The 19855-nt window shown below is 35.1% G+C and overlaps 3 protein-coding genes and 1 pseudogene across 3 annotated transcripts; 2 read left to right on the forward strand and 2 right to left on the reverse strand.

Moving 5' to 3' along the window:
- The first annotated feature begins 2142 nt into the window (after positions 1-2142).
- LOC117127668 lies at positions 2143-9443 on the forward strand (annotated as a pseudogene).
- LOC103847987 (protein unc-50 homolog) lies at positions 9268-11948 on the reverse strand. The gene is made up of 10 exons (XM_009124982.3): positions 11681-11948; positions 11401-11468; positions 11138-11163; positions 10729-10819; positions 10509-10604; positions 10220-10288; positions 10014-10072; positions 9815-9937; positions 9657-9728; positions 9268-9585 (listed from the first exon to the last, which is right to left on the reverse strand). The coding sequence occupies exons 1-10, from the start codon at positions 11768-11770 to the stop codon at positions 9521-9523; spliced, it is 759 nt and encodes a 252-aa protein (XP_009123230.1). The 5' UTR covers positions 11771-11948; the 3' UTR covers positions 9268-9520.
- Positions 11949-12616: 668 nt separating this feature from the next.
- Positions 12617-14292, reverse strand: LOC103847988 (protein TIC 21, chloroplastic). Its single transcript, XM_009124983.3, has 4 exons — positions 13903-14292; positions 13569-13826; positions 13044-13247; positions 12617-12930 (listed from the first exon to the last, which is right to left on the reverse strand). The coding sequence occupies exons 1-4, from the start codon at positions 14221-14223 to the stop codon at positions 12817-12819; spliced, it is 897 nt and encodes a 298-aa protein (XP_009123231.1). The 5' UTR covers positions 14224-14292; the 3' UTR covers positions 12617-12816.
- Positions 14293-14536: 244 nt separating this feature from the next.
- On the forward strand, positions 14537-19855 carry LOC103847989 (receptor protein kinase-like protein At4g34220). The gene is made up of 2 exons (XM_009124984.3): positions 14537-18480; positions 19147-19855. Exons 1-2 carry the CDS (start codon positions 16887-16889, stop codon positions 19704-19706), a joined length of 2154 nt encoding a protein of 717 aa, XP_009123232.1. The 5' UTR covers positions 14537-16886; the 3' UTR covers positions 19707-19855.

Raw genomic sequence — 19855 nt, forward strand, 5'->3', positions numbered from 1 at the left:
AAACTATGTAATCCTAACTTTCAGTATTTATGTTATTTTATCAATTAAAATAACCATAAAACATATCTAAATTGGTTTTAAACTAATTAATATTACAACCAAATTTGCTGCTGATTGATTTGGCCAACGTAACCACTTGCATAACCATATTTAATATCACGATGGAAATATCAATTTCTTACTGATTCATTTACTATAACCATTTCATATTGACCATTCTTATATAATTTTCAACCGAATTGTTTACAATAATCATTTTCTACCAAATAAATTTATTGCAATACATTCTCCCACGTGACCAAATTCATACTATCATTTCCTACATTTTATTGGTATGAATTATGAATATATTCTTCAACATGTTTATTGACAAAATAATAATTACATTACCGGTGCATACAACATACTAAAACAGTTTTAAAATATGACATACAACAGTATTGAATTTTTATAAACAGTTTTAAAAATAAATCCGCAAATTAATTCAATTTTGATAACATAAAATATCTCACGTTTTAAAAACGTGAATCAAAATCTAATTTTCTTTAAAAATTCATCCCATGCTTAAATTTTTTTTTTTGAACATGCTTAAATTTGTCAGCTCATTTATTATTATTTTAATTTCGTTTAATTTAAACTTCAATTATTGTTGTATCATAATTATTTAAAATGCTTCTCAATAATATACGTGATGATATATAAATGATATTCACACAAAGCAGTCCACACATTTCAGATGAGGTCAACAGTTAGTTGGAAAACCGGAGGTTTCATGTTGCATTACTGGCGTGTTGCTGTTTCAGAAAAACAAAAACAGATTACAATAAAGAATGATTTTGTAGATAAAATGATTGAAAGAACATAATGGTAATTACAATAAACATATAATATTTGGGCAATAAACATATAATATTTGGGCGCAGACAGGGGAAATAAAGAAAGGAACCGTCTCACCGCCATAAGATCTTCGGAAGATTTGAAGTTCGTGGACTCCATTCATCACGTGCGCTTCCCTTTCCTCTCGCCTTCCTCATCCTTTGTTTTTTGAACATAAATTGAAGTTTATATTAATTTTCTGCAGTTTAATCGCCTTGCATATAATGCAACAACCTAATAAGTATTTTACAACAAACATTAAAAAAATATTTTTCTTTATATGTTGCTATTTTAAGATAATTATTTTTTGTTTATTCATCTATATGTGTTTGATATGTGACTTTATTATTTATATACTTGAAGCTACGACATATATTCCTAATAACCATTTTTATATTTTCGATGATAACTTATGAACACATAACTTTTTTTGACTAAATGCTTTATGAACACATAACTTCGTCAAAAGGTTATTAAATATTATATTTGATGTGATAATGCATTGAAGAAAATGTGAAAATATTGCTGTTGGTAATATTTGTTTGGTAGAAGTAAAGAGATGTTCTTGAACTTCATTGGAGATAATATATGACTGTTAAATCTTTTAATATATTTCGAAATACCATTTGGTAGTTGGTACCACTCGCTTTATGAACATATTCTTTTTTTTTCTGAACAACTTATGAATACAATAAATACATAAAAACATTTATATACATTTTTTTCATTTTAGGAACAAAAACATTAAGACCACGCAAAATATCTCTATTACTAACGACTGATAGAACAACGGGACCAACTCTAAGATACAAAATGAAAATCCCCTATATATTAAAGGAGAATCATTTTTTAAGACTTTTCTTAATTATCTCTTAGTTATTTTTTCAAGGATGCATGAGAAGGCTCCATTCTCTTTTTTGCTTACGTGTCGTGCTCACATCGATTCTCACAAAATCATTTAATGTCAAACCATTAAATGTTTTCTTTTTTGATGATTTTTTTTTGCAAACTCTTTTTCCATGTCCTTGAGCAGTTGACGTTTTTTAATTTTTGTCAGACCGACTACAGAGTCCTTGAGCAGTCGACGTTCCATGTTCTTGATACAAGGCGCATCGATGGGTATCGGAAGCAGAGAAGAAGACGATATGAAGGTGATCAACGTTCTTTACTAAGGTTATAAAGAAAGAGATTTTGAAAAGCAGGCGCATCGACGATCTTCTATTTCAGAAAGAGAAAACATCAAAGAATCCCCATCGAAAAGAAAAAAAGAGAAGAAATGGAAGGCTCCATTCCATTTTTGTACAAAGCCATGGTCATGTATAAAAGAGAAGGAAGCTTTTCGTCAGTTTTGCTCAGCGATCATCATTCTCATCAACTTCCGGTTACTACAGGAGACTTCCTGGCAACTCCTCCGGTATATTTCGAACGTCAGACCTCAGACGATTTGGGACCAACCGTCTTGGATTGCTTAAAACGACGCCTTCTTCACCATCTCGCTTGCCCACTAGGAACATCACGAAACGTACGTAAAGAGTCTTCTTGAAAATACTATTTACATAAAGAGATACGAATCTTTCTTGACGTGTCCTCTTATCCTAAGGTATATTTCTTATGAGTAACTACCCAAGGACTAAATAGAGTGATTTTATATTATGATCTTGATTTTTAATTTGATATTATTAGGAACGTTCAAATACGTTCTACCCAGATTTTCCAATTGTTCTGAAGACTCAGAGGTAATATATTTATTGACTATTAGAAATTTTGTTTTAAGTTGTAGACCTTTTATTATCTACATAACAATTCGTGTGTTTCAGGGTTCTGTTATGATAGCTGGTAGTTCTGTGCATGGCTCTAAGTCTAATCTGAAGACAGCCGCTAAACGTGAAGGATCCCATATTGAAAGTTTAGAGCCAGCTATCTACAGGGACACTGTTAACGAACATCGACATTCGGATTCGATTAAGAAAGTGAAGACTGAAATAGTGGCTGAAGAATTATTGGAAATCTGTCTACAATGAAGATAGGCTTTTCTCTTTTATTGTTATAAGTATTTTAATTGTTTTAATCTTTGTATTATGCTTGGTTTTTGGGTTCTGTTTAACAATTTTGGAAGTCTGAAGTGTTTTATTTTTTAACCTTTTTACGTACTCTAAGCATATATTGGTCGTTTTTAATATAAACCCTCTTATCATATTTTGTGCGATCGGGTCGATTTTATACTAATTTACAGATCGTCTATAAACTTTTATATGACATAATTGGTTGAAGTTATCTAATATATTTGGGCAATATAAAATACCTTAAAAGAAATCATTATTTCTGTAAAGTTTATTTTCCATGGATATAGTCTATAGCTTTGTAAATATGAATATATCCCTTAATATAAAATATCCTATACAAATTGTTACAGCACATACTATATACAACTACAATAAACAGAAGAGAGCAAATATATTTTCTCCCTTTTAAAATCGAATATAATATTATTGTACGTGCATTTAAACTATTAATAATCTTATCCCTTATTATAAACTAAAATATTCTTAACTTGGGGAAGTGTCTAAAATTATTGTATCAATTATACAAGATTTACGCAATATGTCAAGAGAATATTTAGCAATGGTAGAAGATATATATACCTGTCTTCTTCAAAATATTTGGTGATCAATTCTAAAGAACTACATAATTGTTCGCAAATTATCCCAAGCTTATTTAAAAACACTCAAACCATGCAGCCGTCAAAGTATGTTTGGGGAATAAAAAAAATGTATGGTTTGGATCCTTCTTTCCGTTATCTTTTTATATTTTTAGTCTTATCATATTTTCTATTCTGTGTAGGACGGTACACATGGAAGAATGAGCCATCTTCTACACATAATACTGTGACTTTTCTGTACGAAGATGTAAGTGATCTTCCTTTCTCTACGCTTATTATACTCTTCATTATAGATCTAAATCTGATGTATCTCATAAAATATGTATCAGGACTCCAAAAAAATTGCGAATTCCAGCAAGACTAAAGTGGCCGAACAATGTGAATATAACGGTGACATATATAGTATTTACAGTCATTGAGCAGTAGGGGTGGGCATTTCGGTTTAGTTTCGGATTCGGTTTGGGTTCGGTTTGGTTTGGGTAATTTGGGTTTTATAAAACTCAAACCAATTAAAACCAAAGTAGCTTTGATTTGGGTTCGGTTTGGGTTTAATTCGGTTTGGTTCAGTTCGGTTTGGTTTAGATTTAGTTCGGTTTACATTATTATGGTCTAGTTTGGTTCGGTGTAGTTTGGGTTGGTTATAAAATATGATGGCATTAGTTTTATACTTTTATTAAAAAATAATCAACTCATAAACGATAGAGTGAGAATATAAAAACTTATGCTACATGATTTTATATATAATAGTATTATTTGAATCGTATTTATAATTTTTTTTTAAAGATATAGAAGTTATGAAAAAATGAAAAACGAAACTTTAGCTAAAATTTACAATATGTTAATACATATATATATCATATATATTTTTACTATATATATATAGGATTATCGGTTTGGTTCGGTTTGGTTCGGTTTAAACCCAAACCAAACCAAACCGTTCGGGTTGAGTAAAACATGAACCAATTGGGTTACATAAAGAACACGGTTTGGTTTGGTTCGGTTTAACTTCGGTTTGGTTGGTTCGGTTCGGTTCGGTTTGGGTTTTTTGCCCACCCCTATTGAGCAGCCTTTGGAAAAAATTATCCACGAGAAAGTAAAATCCAAGTTTATTGTCTCGATGGAGAATAATAAGTTAAGTCATGATAGTGTAAGGCTCAAATTTTCGGGTTGTGGCGCCAAGAAAACTTATTCGTGGGATTCAAAAGCTAGAGAGTGGAAACCATAATTCAAGATATGACGATTGTTTTTTTATTATTATGCAAGAAAAATAAACTGACCATTACATATAAATCTCACTGATAAGGACAATATACTAAAATGACTTCTTATAGATCGCAGTGTAGAAATCGTAGGATATTTAATTTGTGTACTCAAACTATGGTGGTCAACTGAGAGGGATAATGGTAAGATTTTTTTAATGAATATTAGTTATCTCTATTAGTAACTATGGCAAAAAAAAATTATGTTTAGGATCAGAATTGAATTTCTTATGTTTAGGAAATTTAATACCTTTTGAAGACTTTTCGGATATTTTATTTGATCCTCAGATTCCTCAAATAAAGAATTATTTTTTAATCAATGTGAGTATAAAATTATTTTAAATTTGATATAGTTACTATGTGTTGACAGATATGATTTTTTTTTTTACTTTCAAGATTCAATTCCGTGCATTTTGATTAAACTTCAAAAAAAATTTAGACTATAATTTCTTATCGTATCAATTAATTATGTTATTTTGGTTTTTATATTAAAACAAATTATGTGTGTTTAAAGGGTGGAATCACATTCAATTTCTTTTATCTTAAATTTTTTTATAAAATAAAAATAACTATATTTTATTTATTTAAGGCAGTTATGGTATTACTTTTTAAATGTTATTGTTCCACTAAAAAACCAGAAATTCCGATATTTTTCACTTTTTCTTCAAATATATAATTATGTCTTACAAAATCATAGTATATAACTTCAAACAATGATACATATGCCTCATTCCGCGCCTTGCGCGGATTACTACCTAGTAAATTAAATTATAAGAAGGAATAAAACAATGTGGTAGAAGAGAGTAGAGGTGGCATGTGTCAGAACTTGTTTTCAGTTAAGAAGTCGTTGCTGCTTGTTTCGTAGGAAGAGGCTACTCACACTTTGACACACGTACCAGCTACCCCAAATCCAACCTTTTCACATTACTTTTAAATTATGTTTGTTTCATTTAGATATGCGAACATGTATGATGATAATCAATTATATTTTAAATACGATTTTATTTTTGTTAATAGAGACTTCGTGACTACACCAATACCCTTTTCAGACAGACGATTAAACATGTTAATTAATTCAATTTTCTCTTGTTGGTGTTTTTTCTCGGAAGTTTCTTAACTTCTTTATTGGCACGTAGTCAAAACAAATTGCCCTTTATTTTCATTTTACTTGTTTGAGCCTTTGAGTTAGTGTGTTTAACTTACAAGGAATCCATCTTTTAATGTAGTCCTTGTGTAGTTGTGCAACACATTGATCATTTTTTGAATAGTTTCGCTTTCAAAGAATTTCACAGTTTGATTATGATGTATGGAATTCATATAAACAAATAGGAATAGTTCCATGTAGTTATTGCTTAACCTTTTTCAGTAGAACTATCTTTGTTAGAAAATCTATTAAAGTGGCTCGACCTATATGTGCCGACCACATTCCGAGTTTTCACTTATGCATTGTAACAAAATGTATTTGCAAATTTCGATGCTTCATTAACAAACAATCAATTATGGGGATTGACGTAGACTTCGATTACATGCAACTAAACTGAAAAACATTAAAAAGAATCAGAGGGAAGTTTCTGTTATATTTCGTTTGCATGTGCATATAATAAAAAGCAATTGAATGTTTTCAATAACGTAAAAGATGATTGCGTGTTTGGAAAATATGAACAACCACACGAAAAGGTTTTTGTACGAACGGGATTCCGTACCCTTGTAAGTCTATGTACAACCAAGCATCGAGTCAGAATTTAAAAGTACAACAGGGCATCGTAATCTTTGAGAAAAGTAATACATGCTTCACTTGGCATATTAAGATTAATGATTGAATTTCATGTTCATAGTTTAAAATATGCACAATTATTCGGTTGATTAATTAATAGTTATCACACCTTCCTTAATCATTCAAAACTGTTTTATGTTCTTTGACCAATTGTAGTTGAGTTGGAGAACATCTAGAGACTTGTTACTTATTTTTCGTTACAACCAATACATATTGTTTTTTCTGACTAAAATTATTGCTCAAATACCAATACATATTGTTATAGGAAAAACTTCAATTATCATAATTTATAAATAGAAATAGTTGAACATTTGGGCTCATCTTGTGTGAAACAAAGAACTAAATAATGAATTTTAAAATAAATATACAAGAATTTAGATTAATGTTGAAATTGAACTCGGCTTATCCATAGATAGCACGATTCGATGGTGAATATTAAGAAAGTTTTCATATGTCGGAACTCAACGAATAGATAAAGAAGATGTTTTATATATCATAGAGAAGTCGTCACGAACATGCTGTCATAGTTAGGCTGTTATAGAGGAGGTGTCGTGGATGTGCTTTTGTTCAGGCTTCTTATTTTGTGGACGAGCTGCATGGCTGTTCTGCGTGGTCATGATCCCCGTTTTGGACGAGCTGTTCAGATGAACCGAAATGGATGAGCCGTCATGGACAAGTCATTGTGGATACACCGTGATAGATGAACAATCATGGACAAACCATCATGAATGGGCTTTTATGACGAGTTTACGGTAATGAAGCCATTGATATGACGATGAAATCATCTTGATGACGGGATCGATGTGATGACATAATCGATATGATGATGCGATCAAAGTGTTGAGGATATCAGCATTATAACGTTATTGACATGATGATGTGATCGGTGTGTTGACATGTTCGGCGTGATGATGAAAAAATTGATGTCAACAAGATCAAAGTTAGACAAGATCGGTCTTTGTGCGTTCAAGATTTGATGAAATGCTATAAAGTATAAACCATCGCTGATACCGAACTAGTTTTTTTATCTCAGTTTCAGCCCATTTCCGTATACAAGGTGAATTGTATTTGGACCAAAAAAAAGTAGTCTAAGGCCCATATAAGTTTATCTTGGTGATTTGTGAATTCCCCCCTGTTGTCCACAAAAAAAAAAGTGAATTCCCCACCTCGCCTTAGATGATTCTTTAGCATCTCCCAATTTTGTCTTTTTCCTCTTCCCACTTAGTGTAGATGAGCTCCATTATAGTGTTTTATAGCTACATCAAATGAGTATTTGGAGCTCTTAATGTGATCTGCATTTGTAGCTGACTTGAATCCCGCCAATACCCTCATGTTCATATTTGACTGGGTGATGGTCAACCGTATAAGCTCAAGAAGATTGAATGATTTAAGGGACTGCCTGAGGTGCAAGTGAACGAGAAGTATGTGATCTTGGAGTGGTGACATGACACCGAATAAGAAGAAAAATGTATATTCGAGAAATGTGTAACTCTTGACTACATATATATGAGAAGACCTAAATGAGTTAAGGTTGGCCGTTAAGGACTGAGATTAGAGCACTCAGAACAGTAGGATTATGAATTACGGTTCTTGGTCAGTGAGATCTGTGAGAGAAACAATTGTTGTTACATTAAGAGATCTTGGCAAGTTAGGAAGTGGTCGTGATACATAAGTTGTGTGTAGTCATGTAATTATTGATTGAACAAGACGGTTAAGTTTGTTCAAATTATTTATAATAAAGGTCTTATGTACACAGTCTTTGAAGAAAAAACTCTTATCTATAAAGTCTTTGCATTATCCATTTTCTAAGTTTTTCATTTGGTCCTCTACGATAAATATCGTCTACAGGTTGAGATTTTAGGAAGACAGTCTCCGTGGTTTAATTTTCTATTGAATTGTTGTCTTCATAATCAACAAAACGCTTATGTGCAACTTTACAAAAAAATTATGTCTTTTTCTTTTTCGTATTTGTGTAGTTATTCAGAGAATCCAAACTTTCAAATAAAGTTATGCTTTTTCCATTATAAATTTCGACAATGCAAATTTCCGTTCCAACAATTTTGCGCTAGAAAAAGAGATGAATTCTTTTACTCAAAACAACCACAGCAAAGAGATAGCGGCATCATCTCGTTTTGAGGATAAGGCAACTAGACGTCGCAAGAGTGTTAGTGATGCAGAAAGTTCGGCTGATATTATCTTTAAAACAACCTTCGAGTGAATAGAAATCTATCTTTCTAAAATCATAGAAAGTCCTAGCCCATTGTTTAGACTCTCTGGGGAAACCTCTATGGCCCTCGGCACGTTTAACCTCTTGAAACACACTTATAAGTCGTAACCTTTACTAAATTGTGGAAATCGTAAGAGAAAGATTCCATATGTTCACAACTTGGGAAATTCCATTATCAACAGCTGGTTAGCATCTTATGCTTTCTTGGGCTTACTAGTGCCGACAAACAAGATTTCATCAACCAAATAGACTTTTCCAAAGTTTTGTTACAATCCCTGAGATAAACATTGCAATGACACACAAATCAAGATTGCTTGGAAAAGTCCATAGAGAGTTCCACGAAGAGCACCAAGTTCAATGCGAAGGTTTTTAGCAAATTGGTTGTTTTCTGCGTAGTACAATCTTTGCAGTTCCTCTAGGTACTTGGAGTTTATGGCAAAGACTCAAACGAAACCAACAAACAATTACCATATATAAGAAATGACCATGAATTTGAAGAAAAAGGTAAGGGACAATAGAAAGATGCCCTGCTAAATATAGCCAAGTTCAGAAAAATTGTCACTAGATTCTACTAAGTAGGCTTTGAAGTTTTACCAGAAACTGGAGCATGACGATGATCTGTTACAGGTAACCAAAAAAAAAAAAAAATTCATACTCTCTTCTCCCTTGATGATGTATATGCAGTGCAGAGCCCTTGAGATTCCACTGATGTGGCTTGTTTAGTTTTATAATCTTTGGCTGAAGTACATGTTCATGAAATATCTTGAGGGGTTGAATCCACTTAAGATCACTGCGAGAAACAAACTTTAAGATGACATTCTTTCAAGAAAGAGGAATCTGTGAAACCAATTTAAAGCTTACAAATAGGGGACAGGACAATCACGATCCCAATTGGGTAGAGGAAGAATGTTGTTCGTTCCAAAAATGGAAGCACTGGTATTAGATTCAAGCAATGTTGTTAGCTCAATAGTTATAAAGCGCATCAGTTGTGAAAGAAAGAAAGAATCTATGAGACTTACCGTCATATCCTAGGAAGTTAAGATAATGGTAATACGAAGCCCCGACCATGAAAAGCAGATTCGAAAGTAGTAGAGCGATGAATCCATGAGTTATCAGGAGTGGTGATAAGAAATAATGAACGACTGTAGCAATACAAGAAGAAACTATAAGTCATAAATCTATTTCAAAACTGAGTTATGTGTTTAAAGGAGTAATTACCGTAGAGCAGCACAAACATTGGAAAGAACGAGTTGCAGTGAACATCAAACGTATACAGCCTACAGAGAAACATATAGGCATGTCATAAACAAGCTCACACGGATAGAGAGAAACTATGATAAGGAATATGGATATTGAACAATAAAACCGAAAAATCTGTTGTTTAGTATCGAGTTGAAAAGACAAGAATCGGTCAATAAACTAACCATTCAACGCGTTGTTCCACCACATGACTGTTAGGAGCCTCCTCGCGAAGGTAAGAGTTCGTCAGAAACCTGGGAAGTCGTATCTCAAGTTAGAGAAACTGTCAATTTTGATATAAGAAACCACTTGAGAGATTCAATGCTAGTTCTCAAGAGTGTTTGTCTTGCACTATATAAATGATTAAAACAGTAATAGTAAACAGTGACACGAGCAGCAATAGCAGACGTTGGATGCAATATAATATTTAAGCGATGTGACGAGTTTGTCTATGCACCGATAGAAAACACTTACCAACAGCATGTAGCTATAACTGCTCCAGTGATTAAGAAATGGGTGAGGAACACCGATACAACCACGACGACGGCATGAGAGCCACTATGGTCATACCTGAAGCAGAGACAGAAGACTACAATCAATAACTGGAAAAAAAATTAGAACAAATTCGTTTTCCAAGGCAATATTTTTATTAACTATTACACTCAACAAAATGCAAAGTAAACAAAATACTTACGTGGCACAGTAGGCTAAAGTTGCAACAATAAGAAGCAGGCTACAGATCACAATAAAAGCAGGGTCATCACGTGCCCATTGGTTTTTCGTTTCTGAGAGTAAGAAAGAAACAATAATGGAAATTAAAGCAAACGCACTTATAATTTTACAAACTTATACCAAACGTTTAGCTTATTAATAACTGGTACTAGCATTAAGTAATATAATATAGAGAAGTAGAAGCCAATAAATAAAAGATGCTGCAAGTTACATATTCAGATTAAATAAACCCTGACAACACATATTGATAGTAAAACTTGGATGGCTCGAGATCCTTTTCGCAACAGAAGAGTAAACCGTATAAAAGCAAAAACAAAAGCAGACTGCAGTAGCATAAAAACATAAAGCTTGTTAATGAAAGTTGAGCTTACGTTTGTGATACTTGGTGTGTTGATAGCTGGTACCATAGCGCCACATGAAAGAAAAAAACATACAAAAGTAAGAGAACAAGAACTATAAATATGTAATACCTTAGCCAAAAAGTTCCCAACTTGTTGGATTAGACTAGGACAAGCTCTATTCACCTAGAAACTTAAATGATTAACCAGTTCTGAGTCTAACCTTATCATCTTATCAAATACAACAGCTTAAAGGTTGAATTAAAAAAAAAAATCAAACTTTCAAAGAGACTTACACAACTTTGGGGGAAGTACAAAGGTTAAGCATTTGCCAGAAAGTGTATTCAACATCCATTTGCTGCCACTGCAATGAACAAAGGGAACGTTTCAAGAAAACGAGATCATCATCATCACACTCCAACATAATATCAGAAATCGCTAAGCTACGATTACGAAGGACGGACGCAAATTAAAGCTAAATCCGATTCGAGTTCTCCACTATCAGACCATAATTTTACGAATCTGAGATGAAATCGAGGATTGGGGGAAGCGTGAGATGTAAGGAGGAAAGAGAACCTTGACGATACGGCGAAAATACTGAAGGAACATTGGGTTGGCTCGGGATGAAGAAGGCGAAGAGCGAGATCTGGAAGTTGTGGGCAACATCTTCTCCTCTCTTTGTTCCTGATCCAGATGTTTGATCTTTTTCTTCTTTCTTCCCTCTGGAGGTTTGGGAGATCGTTTGATCCGAGATCTCTCTCTCTCTCTCTGGTCTCTCGCGTTTCCCTTTGGTTTGTTTTCGGTTTAGGCGGATAATTGATTGTTATTATTGGTAGCTTCCTACTGCTGCCGCACCAAACGCCATTTTTGCCATTGCAGTTTTGCGTTTGATCCAAAACATTTCATGTTTTTAGGCCTAAAATAAACAATGTTTTGAAAACCGGATACCGATTTGATATAGTTATTGGTCGACTGGTTGGACCGGTTCAACCCGATCAAACTGAGTTTTTATTTTGTAAAAATTAAATATGTATAACCATATATCTACATTATATAGATCTTAAAAAGTAATTCATACGTTCTATATTCTCTTTTATTACCTAGAAAAATAAACAATAAGCATGAATGTAGTTATATATACAGTAAAAATGTGAATACTATGTAAACTGAATTGATAAAAACTAAATAGTTGACCAATATTTATTTATTCTTACAATTAAAATCTCAAATTTTTATGAATATAACAAAATGAAGATAATATGTGAGAGGTAAATAAAAGTTTTACATTTTTTTAAAGAAAATAGAATTAAATGGAAAACCAGCTAAGTAGTGATAGTGTATTTTAACAAATTATATGTTGAATTTTTTAGAACCGGGTTTTGAAGTTGACCCAGTTCACCATTTTTACCAATTTTTTCAAATCCAGATTTTAAACCAAATCAGACTCGGTTTCTTCTATGAGTCACGGTCTGACCGGTTCGACTGGCCGGTCTGGTCCAGTTTTCAAAATACTGAAAACAAGTTTCATGATTCGTTAATTAATTTGGGTAAAGGACACTAAAATGATACAAAACGTTTCGTAATTTATACGACATCTGTAATTCAGCAATAACAAAGTCGTTGAGTCCACAACGGTTGGTTCTCAATGACAAAAAAAAGTGAACAAGTCTCAGACTTTGACGTTTATGAATAGAAGTGAAAAAGGCAGAAACTCATGCAACTTTGGGAACTGCGATAGATTCCGAGGAAGGCACTGTGACGGACCGCAACAGCTCTAACGAACAAACAAGGCCTAGGAAATGAGAAAGCAAGGTGTTTGCCGATGCCTGCAACAAAACCCCTCATAAGTCTTAAAAAGAAATCTCACTAGTCTTTGATTAGCAACGTAATAAAAAAAAGACAAAAGAGTATATGATAAAAGCATATGTGCTAAAAATGCCTGAACGAGGAAGACATCAAGAGCAAGAACGGGACTGTATCCTTGAGAAACTCCTTGGTAGAAAGGGCTTGCCGAAGTCGTCAAAGCCTTTGCAACCAAAAACCCAACAGTTGCTTGCATCCCGAGAATCGCTGCTCCCATTCCAACAAGATTTACCATTATCCCACTTCTCAACCCTTTCACAACATCAGCACGAGGAGGCGCCTGAAAAACAATACATACAACCAATGATCTTTTCATTATCAAACTGTTACACTTCGGTGTAGGCATTGACGAGCTACAATGAATGAATAAAGGGCTGTTCGTTTGGTTGCCGCAGGTACCGGCGGCAGCGTCAACATTCTGCGGCTGAACACCGCGTCCGAACGCCGCGTCCTGCGGTTGACGCCGATAAAACCTGCGGTCGCGATATAATATGCGGCAGCGTCAGCGACAGCGTCTGCGAAACGAACAACAACTGTCCTCATCGACGCTGCCGCTGACACCGAAACCTGCGGCAACCAAACGAACAGGGCTTAAGGGTACCTTGGCAGGGTCAGCGGCAGTTCGACGGAGCCTCTCAGAGAGACGAATATAGCCAAAGGACCAGAAGACGGAGACGAAACCAGCAGCGATCCCACTTGCCGTGGCGTAGAAAGTAGCAGGTGAAGTGGGTTTGCCAGTCACAGCGACGGAGAAGGATAGAATGACAGCCGCCACAAGAGTTGAGACCAGCTGCCCCCAGAAACCAATACTCCCCAGCCTCTTGAAGTACCTTGAAGTCTTCTCTAATCTCTTTGCCACCTGTCACAACCACTAACACTTTCTTTTACACCAATCTCTAAAATAATTCTACACTCAATCAAGATTCGAGAAGAACCTGAGCGAGCTTTGCCTTGTCGACCTCACTATCACCGGAAACGGAACCAGGGGACGTTGGATATGAAGATGCCACTGTGAATGGTGCGAGGCTAGTCTTAGATCCTTTGATTTGGAAACCATGGAGAAGCGGAGACGAAGGCGATTGGTATGAAGAGATTGTTGTCGCTCTCCTCTTCGGCGAAATGAGCGGGTTTGGAGCCAAGCGGAGGGGATTAAACGAGGGGGAGAGGCGAGCTGGGAGGCGGTGGTGGAAACCTGGTCGCAGAGCGACGGCGGATACGCCGGAGGAGCTCGCCGTCGGGAAGTGTAGTGACGGCATGTTTACTCTTTTGCGTTAAATGAGTAAAGTTGGGGGACTTGTGCTTTTAGACATCTTTATTGCAATGGGCTCTTTTTGCTACCTAACGGCCTTTCAGATCATATTTTAATTTTTCACTTTTTCTTAAGGTTTTTTTTTTTGCCTACTAAAATCAAAACAAGAGATTATAAAGTCATTTATAAGATGATAGAAACATATTATACTCATTTATTGAGGATAAGATAATCATCCTACTACTATTTGATGGGTATGCTTTCTTTACATACATTTTTTTAAATCTCTAAATCATATATATCTCATGTCCATTGCTTATAATCTATTGACGGTTCTAGACTTCTAGGTAAGCATTTTGATACCAATTAGTCAGTATCAAGACATTTGATGATATAATAACCTTTGCAATAATCTTTATTTGACTTGAACACCTTTTATGTGCCAAAGATGAGAAAGTGATACAGAAAATCACAAACCACCCATTCTGCCACAGTCGACTGCAACTGTATCATACCTACAAACATATAAAAATCCAACATCATACTAAAGGCAACACCGTTTAATGTCACTGTCAAATCTATTTCGTCTATGTTACTGCTTAAGAGAACTTGTGGTTGAGATCTCAAAATGTTATGTGCTAGTACTACCAATTAAGAAAAAAGTAGTACTAAAGCCGAAAATATAATACCACCACAATCAAAACCACATATCACTCATACACCGCAATGGAATTATGTAACCATTTATGAACCAAGATAAGTCACCCCAAAGTCGAGAAACCGTTGACAAAACTTCCTTAGACTAAACTCAATCCCATACACCTACACGGGATCAAACTACAAAGTCTCCTTAATCTTCTAGTGTAGGATGCTGACCAGAAAATAGAATGAATGAGTGGTCCACTTTGAAGCTGAGTTAAGGTAATATGAGTTGTAAAACAACTTGAATTGAAAACATAACTCAATAGAGCGTCACTTTGAAGCTGAATTAAGCTAATACAAGTTATGACGAAAAAGTTACCACAACTTTTAAATCAGGTGATTCTCAACTTATTCGGTTTGAACATATGGTATTTTATTGAAGATTCCAATCAAAATAGGATGAAACAAGTTGTAAAAGTCCTTGATTTAGAAACATAACTCTATAGAACATCACTTTAAAGTTAATTAAGCTAATATAAGTGAAAATGAAGAATTTATCTCACTTTCAAATCAGATGGTTCCTTACTTACTATGTCCAAACACATAGTTGTATAGCCAACATTATCAGTATGTAACTTAATTTGAGTCAGGATAATTGTTTACGGTGGTTTTCCCTTTTTAGTTTTGGTTATTTTCATTGGTTTATGATACAAACATGCTTCGAGCAATGAAACATTTTCATTTGCAATAGGTATTTACTTAAAAACAAAACCTAATAAGAACCGATCCAAAACCAAACAAAAATGTTACATGCACATATGTGAATCTAAAGGTTCGTATATCTCAAAAACCTGGAACTGAAAAGAACCAATTCAAACCCAAACCAAAACTCAGGTATCCATGACTAACTCATATAAAGTTTAACCAACTGAAATATTGATTAATTTGGATTGGTTTACCCACCGTACGTCCCTAATTTCATCAACACCATGCTAATTTGATTTTGAATAACTTTTATATGCATACTGTCTGTATTATAAAAATTGTTCTCTTTTTCAGTTTCCAATTAAAAAAAGTCTCTATCTACTGAAAGATATTGAGACGTAAACTAAGATTTGAACTAATATGTTCATCTTTTATTTATTAATTTTGAATTAAATATATTTTGACTTTCTCTTTAACACCTTACATAAACATTTTAAATTTTAGATATATTTTTTTCTTCTGCTATTTTTTAACTATACTTTATGGCTATTTTTAAAAAAATATTTTTTCTTTAACAAAAAAAAATATTTTTTTAACATGTAAAAATAAAGCGTGTTAAAGTATTCTGAAAATATTTTAAATTTTAAACTACATCTCATTTCTAGTTTCTCATGCAAAGAGAAAAAACAATTCTTATATGTTTCTAAATACGATTGTGCTTGTTATATAACTCTGATTTTTTTCTAGTATATATCAAACCAACATAAGTATAACTCTGAAATTAAATAAAAAATGCAAAGTCTCAAAATTCAAAATAAATCAGAATCTAAAATGTACATACCTTAAAATCCACTAGAATGTGTTGTTTACTCTCAATGATAACATTCAAAATTTGAAATCTCATTTCTTAGAACAAAACATATCTAGTATATATTACTTATACTAAAAACAAAAAACAAATCATATGAAACAAAAAAAAACATGATATTTTCTCGTGACATTTTCACAAACTTCGACAAAAGACAAAGTACTAAATGAGAAATAACAACGACAAAAGGAATTTTAAAATAAAAAACAAAAGGAATAAAAATAACCAACCCCTTTCTCTCTTCCCACTTCTCTACACCTCATAGTTTTGCTTTGCTCCAATATCTCACACATTTGGTGAACAAAACAATTATCACTTACTTGCAGTTGTTCACCCTCTCTCTCTCTTATCCCTCTATTGTATGAATACAAATATTTCATAAGCATCTCTTATCTCTTCTATTCTATGAATCCACAGTTTTCATAAGCATAAGAAAAACCCAAGAACTCAAAACCATGACTTCCCACAGAAGGAACCTCTCCAATCATTTCATCTTCCATCTTCTTCTTCTTCTCCTCCCTACCCTACTCCAAGCTCTTAACACCGATGGTGTCCTCTTGCTCTCATTCAAATACACCATCACCAGTGACCCTCTCTCCGTTCTACGAAACTGGAACTACGACGACGAAACACCATGCTCCTGGACAGGTGTTACCTGTACAGAGCTTGGGAGTCCAAACACTCCAGACATGTCTAGAGTCACAACCTTGGCACTTCCCAACAAACAGCTTCTGGGTTCTGTCTCTCCAAGCTTGTTTTCAATCCCAAATCTAAGAATCTTGGACCTCTCCAACAATTTCTTCCACGGGTCACTCCCGGATTCACTCTCCAACGCTACTCAGCTTCGTGTTCTGTCCCTCGGTAACAACAACGTTTCCGGTCAATTGCCTGAGAGCATCACCAGCGTGGCGACTCTCCAGCTCCTGAATCTCTCAGCTAACGCCTTCACCGGAAAAATCCCTCAAGATCTCCCACTTCTCAAGAACTTGACAGTTCTTGATCTTTCCTCGAATCATCTAGACGGATCTCTTCCTCAGGATTTACAAGGAACAAGTCTCCATTACCTCAACTTATCACACAATCAAATATCCGGAGACATTTCTCCAACGTTCGCTCAGAAAGTTCCACCGACCATCATTCTCGATATCTCATTCAACAATCTTACAGGACCAATCCCAAGTACCCCACCGATGCTTAACCAAAGGGCAGAGTCTTTTCTCGGTAATCTAGGCTTGTGTGGTCAGCCGTTGAAGACCCCTTGTTCAATCCCTTCCACACTTTCGGACCCACAAAACATCTCCGACACAACTTCACCAGCAATAGCGGTCATGCCGAGGTCTTCCTCGCCTCCAACAAACCCTTCACCAGATTCACCACCAAACCAAAGCAAACTAAAACCAACCACAATCGTAGGAATCACAGTTGCTGATATCGCCGGTCTAGCCATCATAGCCATGATCATCCTCTACGTATACCAGCTGAGGAAACGCAGAAGCTACCAGGAGTACAGCACTTTCAAAGTCTTGAAAGACTGTCTGGAGAAAAACGACACTTTATCCATAAAGAAAGAACTGAAACAGAGTGTTTTCGCCTTGGAGGTCACGAAATCTCCAGCTGCTAAACCGAGGTGGAGCTCGTGCCTAACCGGAAGGTACGACGAGACGTCCTCGGAGAGCGACGTAGAGAACCAGAAAACAGTTGAGGCGTTGAAACGCAGCGGTGAAACTCAACTAGTGACCGTCGACGGAGAGACGAAGCTGGAGCTGGAGACTCTACTGAAGGCGTCGGCTTACGTGTTGGGCACGAGCAGAGGAGGCATTGTGTATAAAGCGGTGTTGGAGAACGGCGCGGCGTTTGCGGTGCGGCGGATCGGAGCGGAGAGCTGCACGGCGGTGAAGTTGAAGGAGTTCGAGAGAGAGGTTCAGGGTATCGCTAAGCTTCGACACCCGAATCTCGTTAGGGTTAGGGGGTTTGTTTGGGGGAGAGAAGAGAAGCTTCTCATCTCTGACTACGTCCCAAATGGAAGCTTGCATTGCTCATCCATCTACTGTAAGTTTCTTCCATTAGCTTACTGAATATTTGCTAAAATAAGCCCAAATATTAGTGTGTTTTTTTTTCTGTCAACAAACCAAATAGTAGCTGTACTTTAGTTGGTAGAGATGGGAGTTCGGGTACCCGTTCTGCTTTGGTGTGGTTAGATTCCATTTGATTGGGGTTTTGATTCTCTCGGGTTCGAATAGGTATCCACTAGAATTTGGATTTTTTGAATTTTAAATACTTTATTCGAAATATGATTCAAAATTACCTAAGATATAAAAAAATTAATACTAAACTTAATAAACATATAATTTAAAAGATATGTGACCCAAAAATGAAGTTAGGCATTTTTAAATAGTTATTTAGGTTTTAAAATACTATTTTGGATATTCATTTAAATTAATTCGAATATTTATTTGGGTTCGGATTTGAGGGTCAAGTTCGGGTTTCCAAATTTCGAATATTTTTGAATATTTGTTTTGATTTGGTTGGGGTTTGGATAATAGCATATATCCAAACTAACTATACGTCAAAACTTGCTCGTATATTATAGATCAGTTTGGGTTTGGATTCAAATATCTGAGATCGGGTTTGATTCTTTGGATCCGTTTTCTTTTGCCCCAGCCTTAATAGTCGGTTCCCTCTTGTCTCACAGCATTTTTTTTAATGTGAAAACAGCAAAATCAGGGTCGTCTTCTACATCTTCGCCAAACCCTCTCTCGTTCAAGGCACGGGTCAAGATAGCAAGAGGCATAGCTCGAGGAATCGCCTACATCCATGACAAGAAGCACGTGCATGGCAACATCAAACCCAATAACATCCTCTTTGACTCTGAGTTTGAGCCAATTATTACAGATACAGGCCTCGACCGTTTAATGACTCCAGCCCATTCACTCATCGCTGGCCCAGCATCAGGCTCACATCACCATCCACCAGAATGGTCTACAAGCGAGAAACCAAACCCCAGATGGGACGTTTATTCTTTTGGTGTTATCTTTCTGGAGCTTCTCATGGGTCGAGTTTTCTTGGTCGATCGAGACTTTGTTCGAGAATCTGAAGTCGATGAGAAAACTTGGTTCTTGAGGTTGGTCGATGGGACAATCAACAGTGACTTGGCTTACCACGAGGATGAAGTGGTTGCATGCTTTAGGTTAACCTATGGTTGTGTCTCTTCCTTGCCTCAGAAGCGACCGTCCATGAAAGAAGTTGTTCAAGTCCTAGAGAAAATATCTGTTTAGTTGTTTACTTATTCAATGTAGAAAGTATAAATTTGGTCCATCTTTAAATTTGTTTGTCGCTATTTTTCCTTTAAACATTTTTATTCTTATTAAGTATTTTGCTTGTTGCTTAACTTTGTTAATTATAAAATATTTCTGTTTTTTAAGCA

Source organism: Brassica rapa, chromosome A09 (assembly GCF_000309985.2).
Source record: "Brassica rapa cultivar Chiifu-401-42 chromosome A09, CAAS_Brap_v3.01, whole genome shotgun sequence".
In the NCBI taxonomy this organism is placed as follows: Eukaryota; Viridiplantae; Streptophyta; class Magnoliopsida; order Brassicales; family Brassicaceae; genus Brassica; species Brassica rapa.

Excerpts from the sequence above, each read along its gene's own strand:
- LOC103847989 (XM_009124984.3), top strand. The coding sequence starts at position 16,887 with ATGACTTCCCACAGAAGGAACCTCTCCAATCATTTCATCTTCCATCTT. Across the intron at positions 18,481-19,146 it reads GCATTGCTCATCCATCTACT|CAAAATCAGGGTCGTCTTCT; the intron begins GTAAGTTTCTTC and ends ATGTGAAAACAG.
- LOC103847987 (XM_009124982.3), bottom strand. The coding sequence starts at position 11,770 with ATGTTGCCCACAACTTCCAGATCTCGCTCTTCGCCTTCTTCATCCCGA. Across the intron at positions 11,164-11,400 it reads TGTACTTCCCCCAAAGTTGT|CTATCAACACACCAAGTATC; the intron begins GTAAGTCTCTTT and ends CTATGGTACCAG. Across the intron at positions 10,605-10,728 it reads ACTTTAGCCTACTGTGCCAC|GTATGACCATAGTGGCTCTC; the intron begins GTAAGTATTTTG and ends TCTCTGCTTCAG.
- LOC103847988 (XM_009124983.3), bottom strand. The coding sequence starts at position 14,223 with ATGCCGTCACTACACTTCCCGACGGCGAGCTCCTCCGGCGTATCCGCC. Across the intron at positions 13,827-13,902 it reads ACAAGGCAAAGCTCGCTCAG|GTGGCAAAGAGATTAGAGAA; the intron begins GTTCTTCTCGAA and ends TGGTTGTGACAG. Across the intron at positions 12,931-13,043 it reads TTGATGTCTTCCTCGTTCAG|GCATCGGCAAACACCTTGCT; the intron begins GCATTTTTAGCA and ends GTTTTGTTGCAG.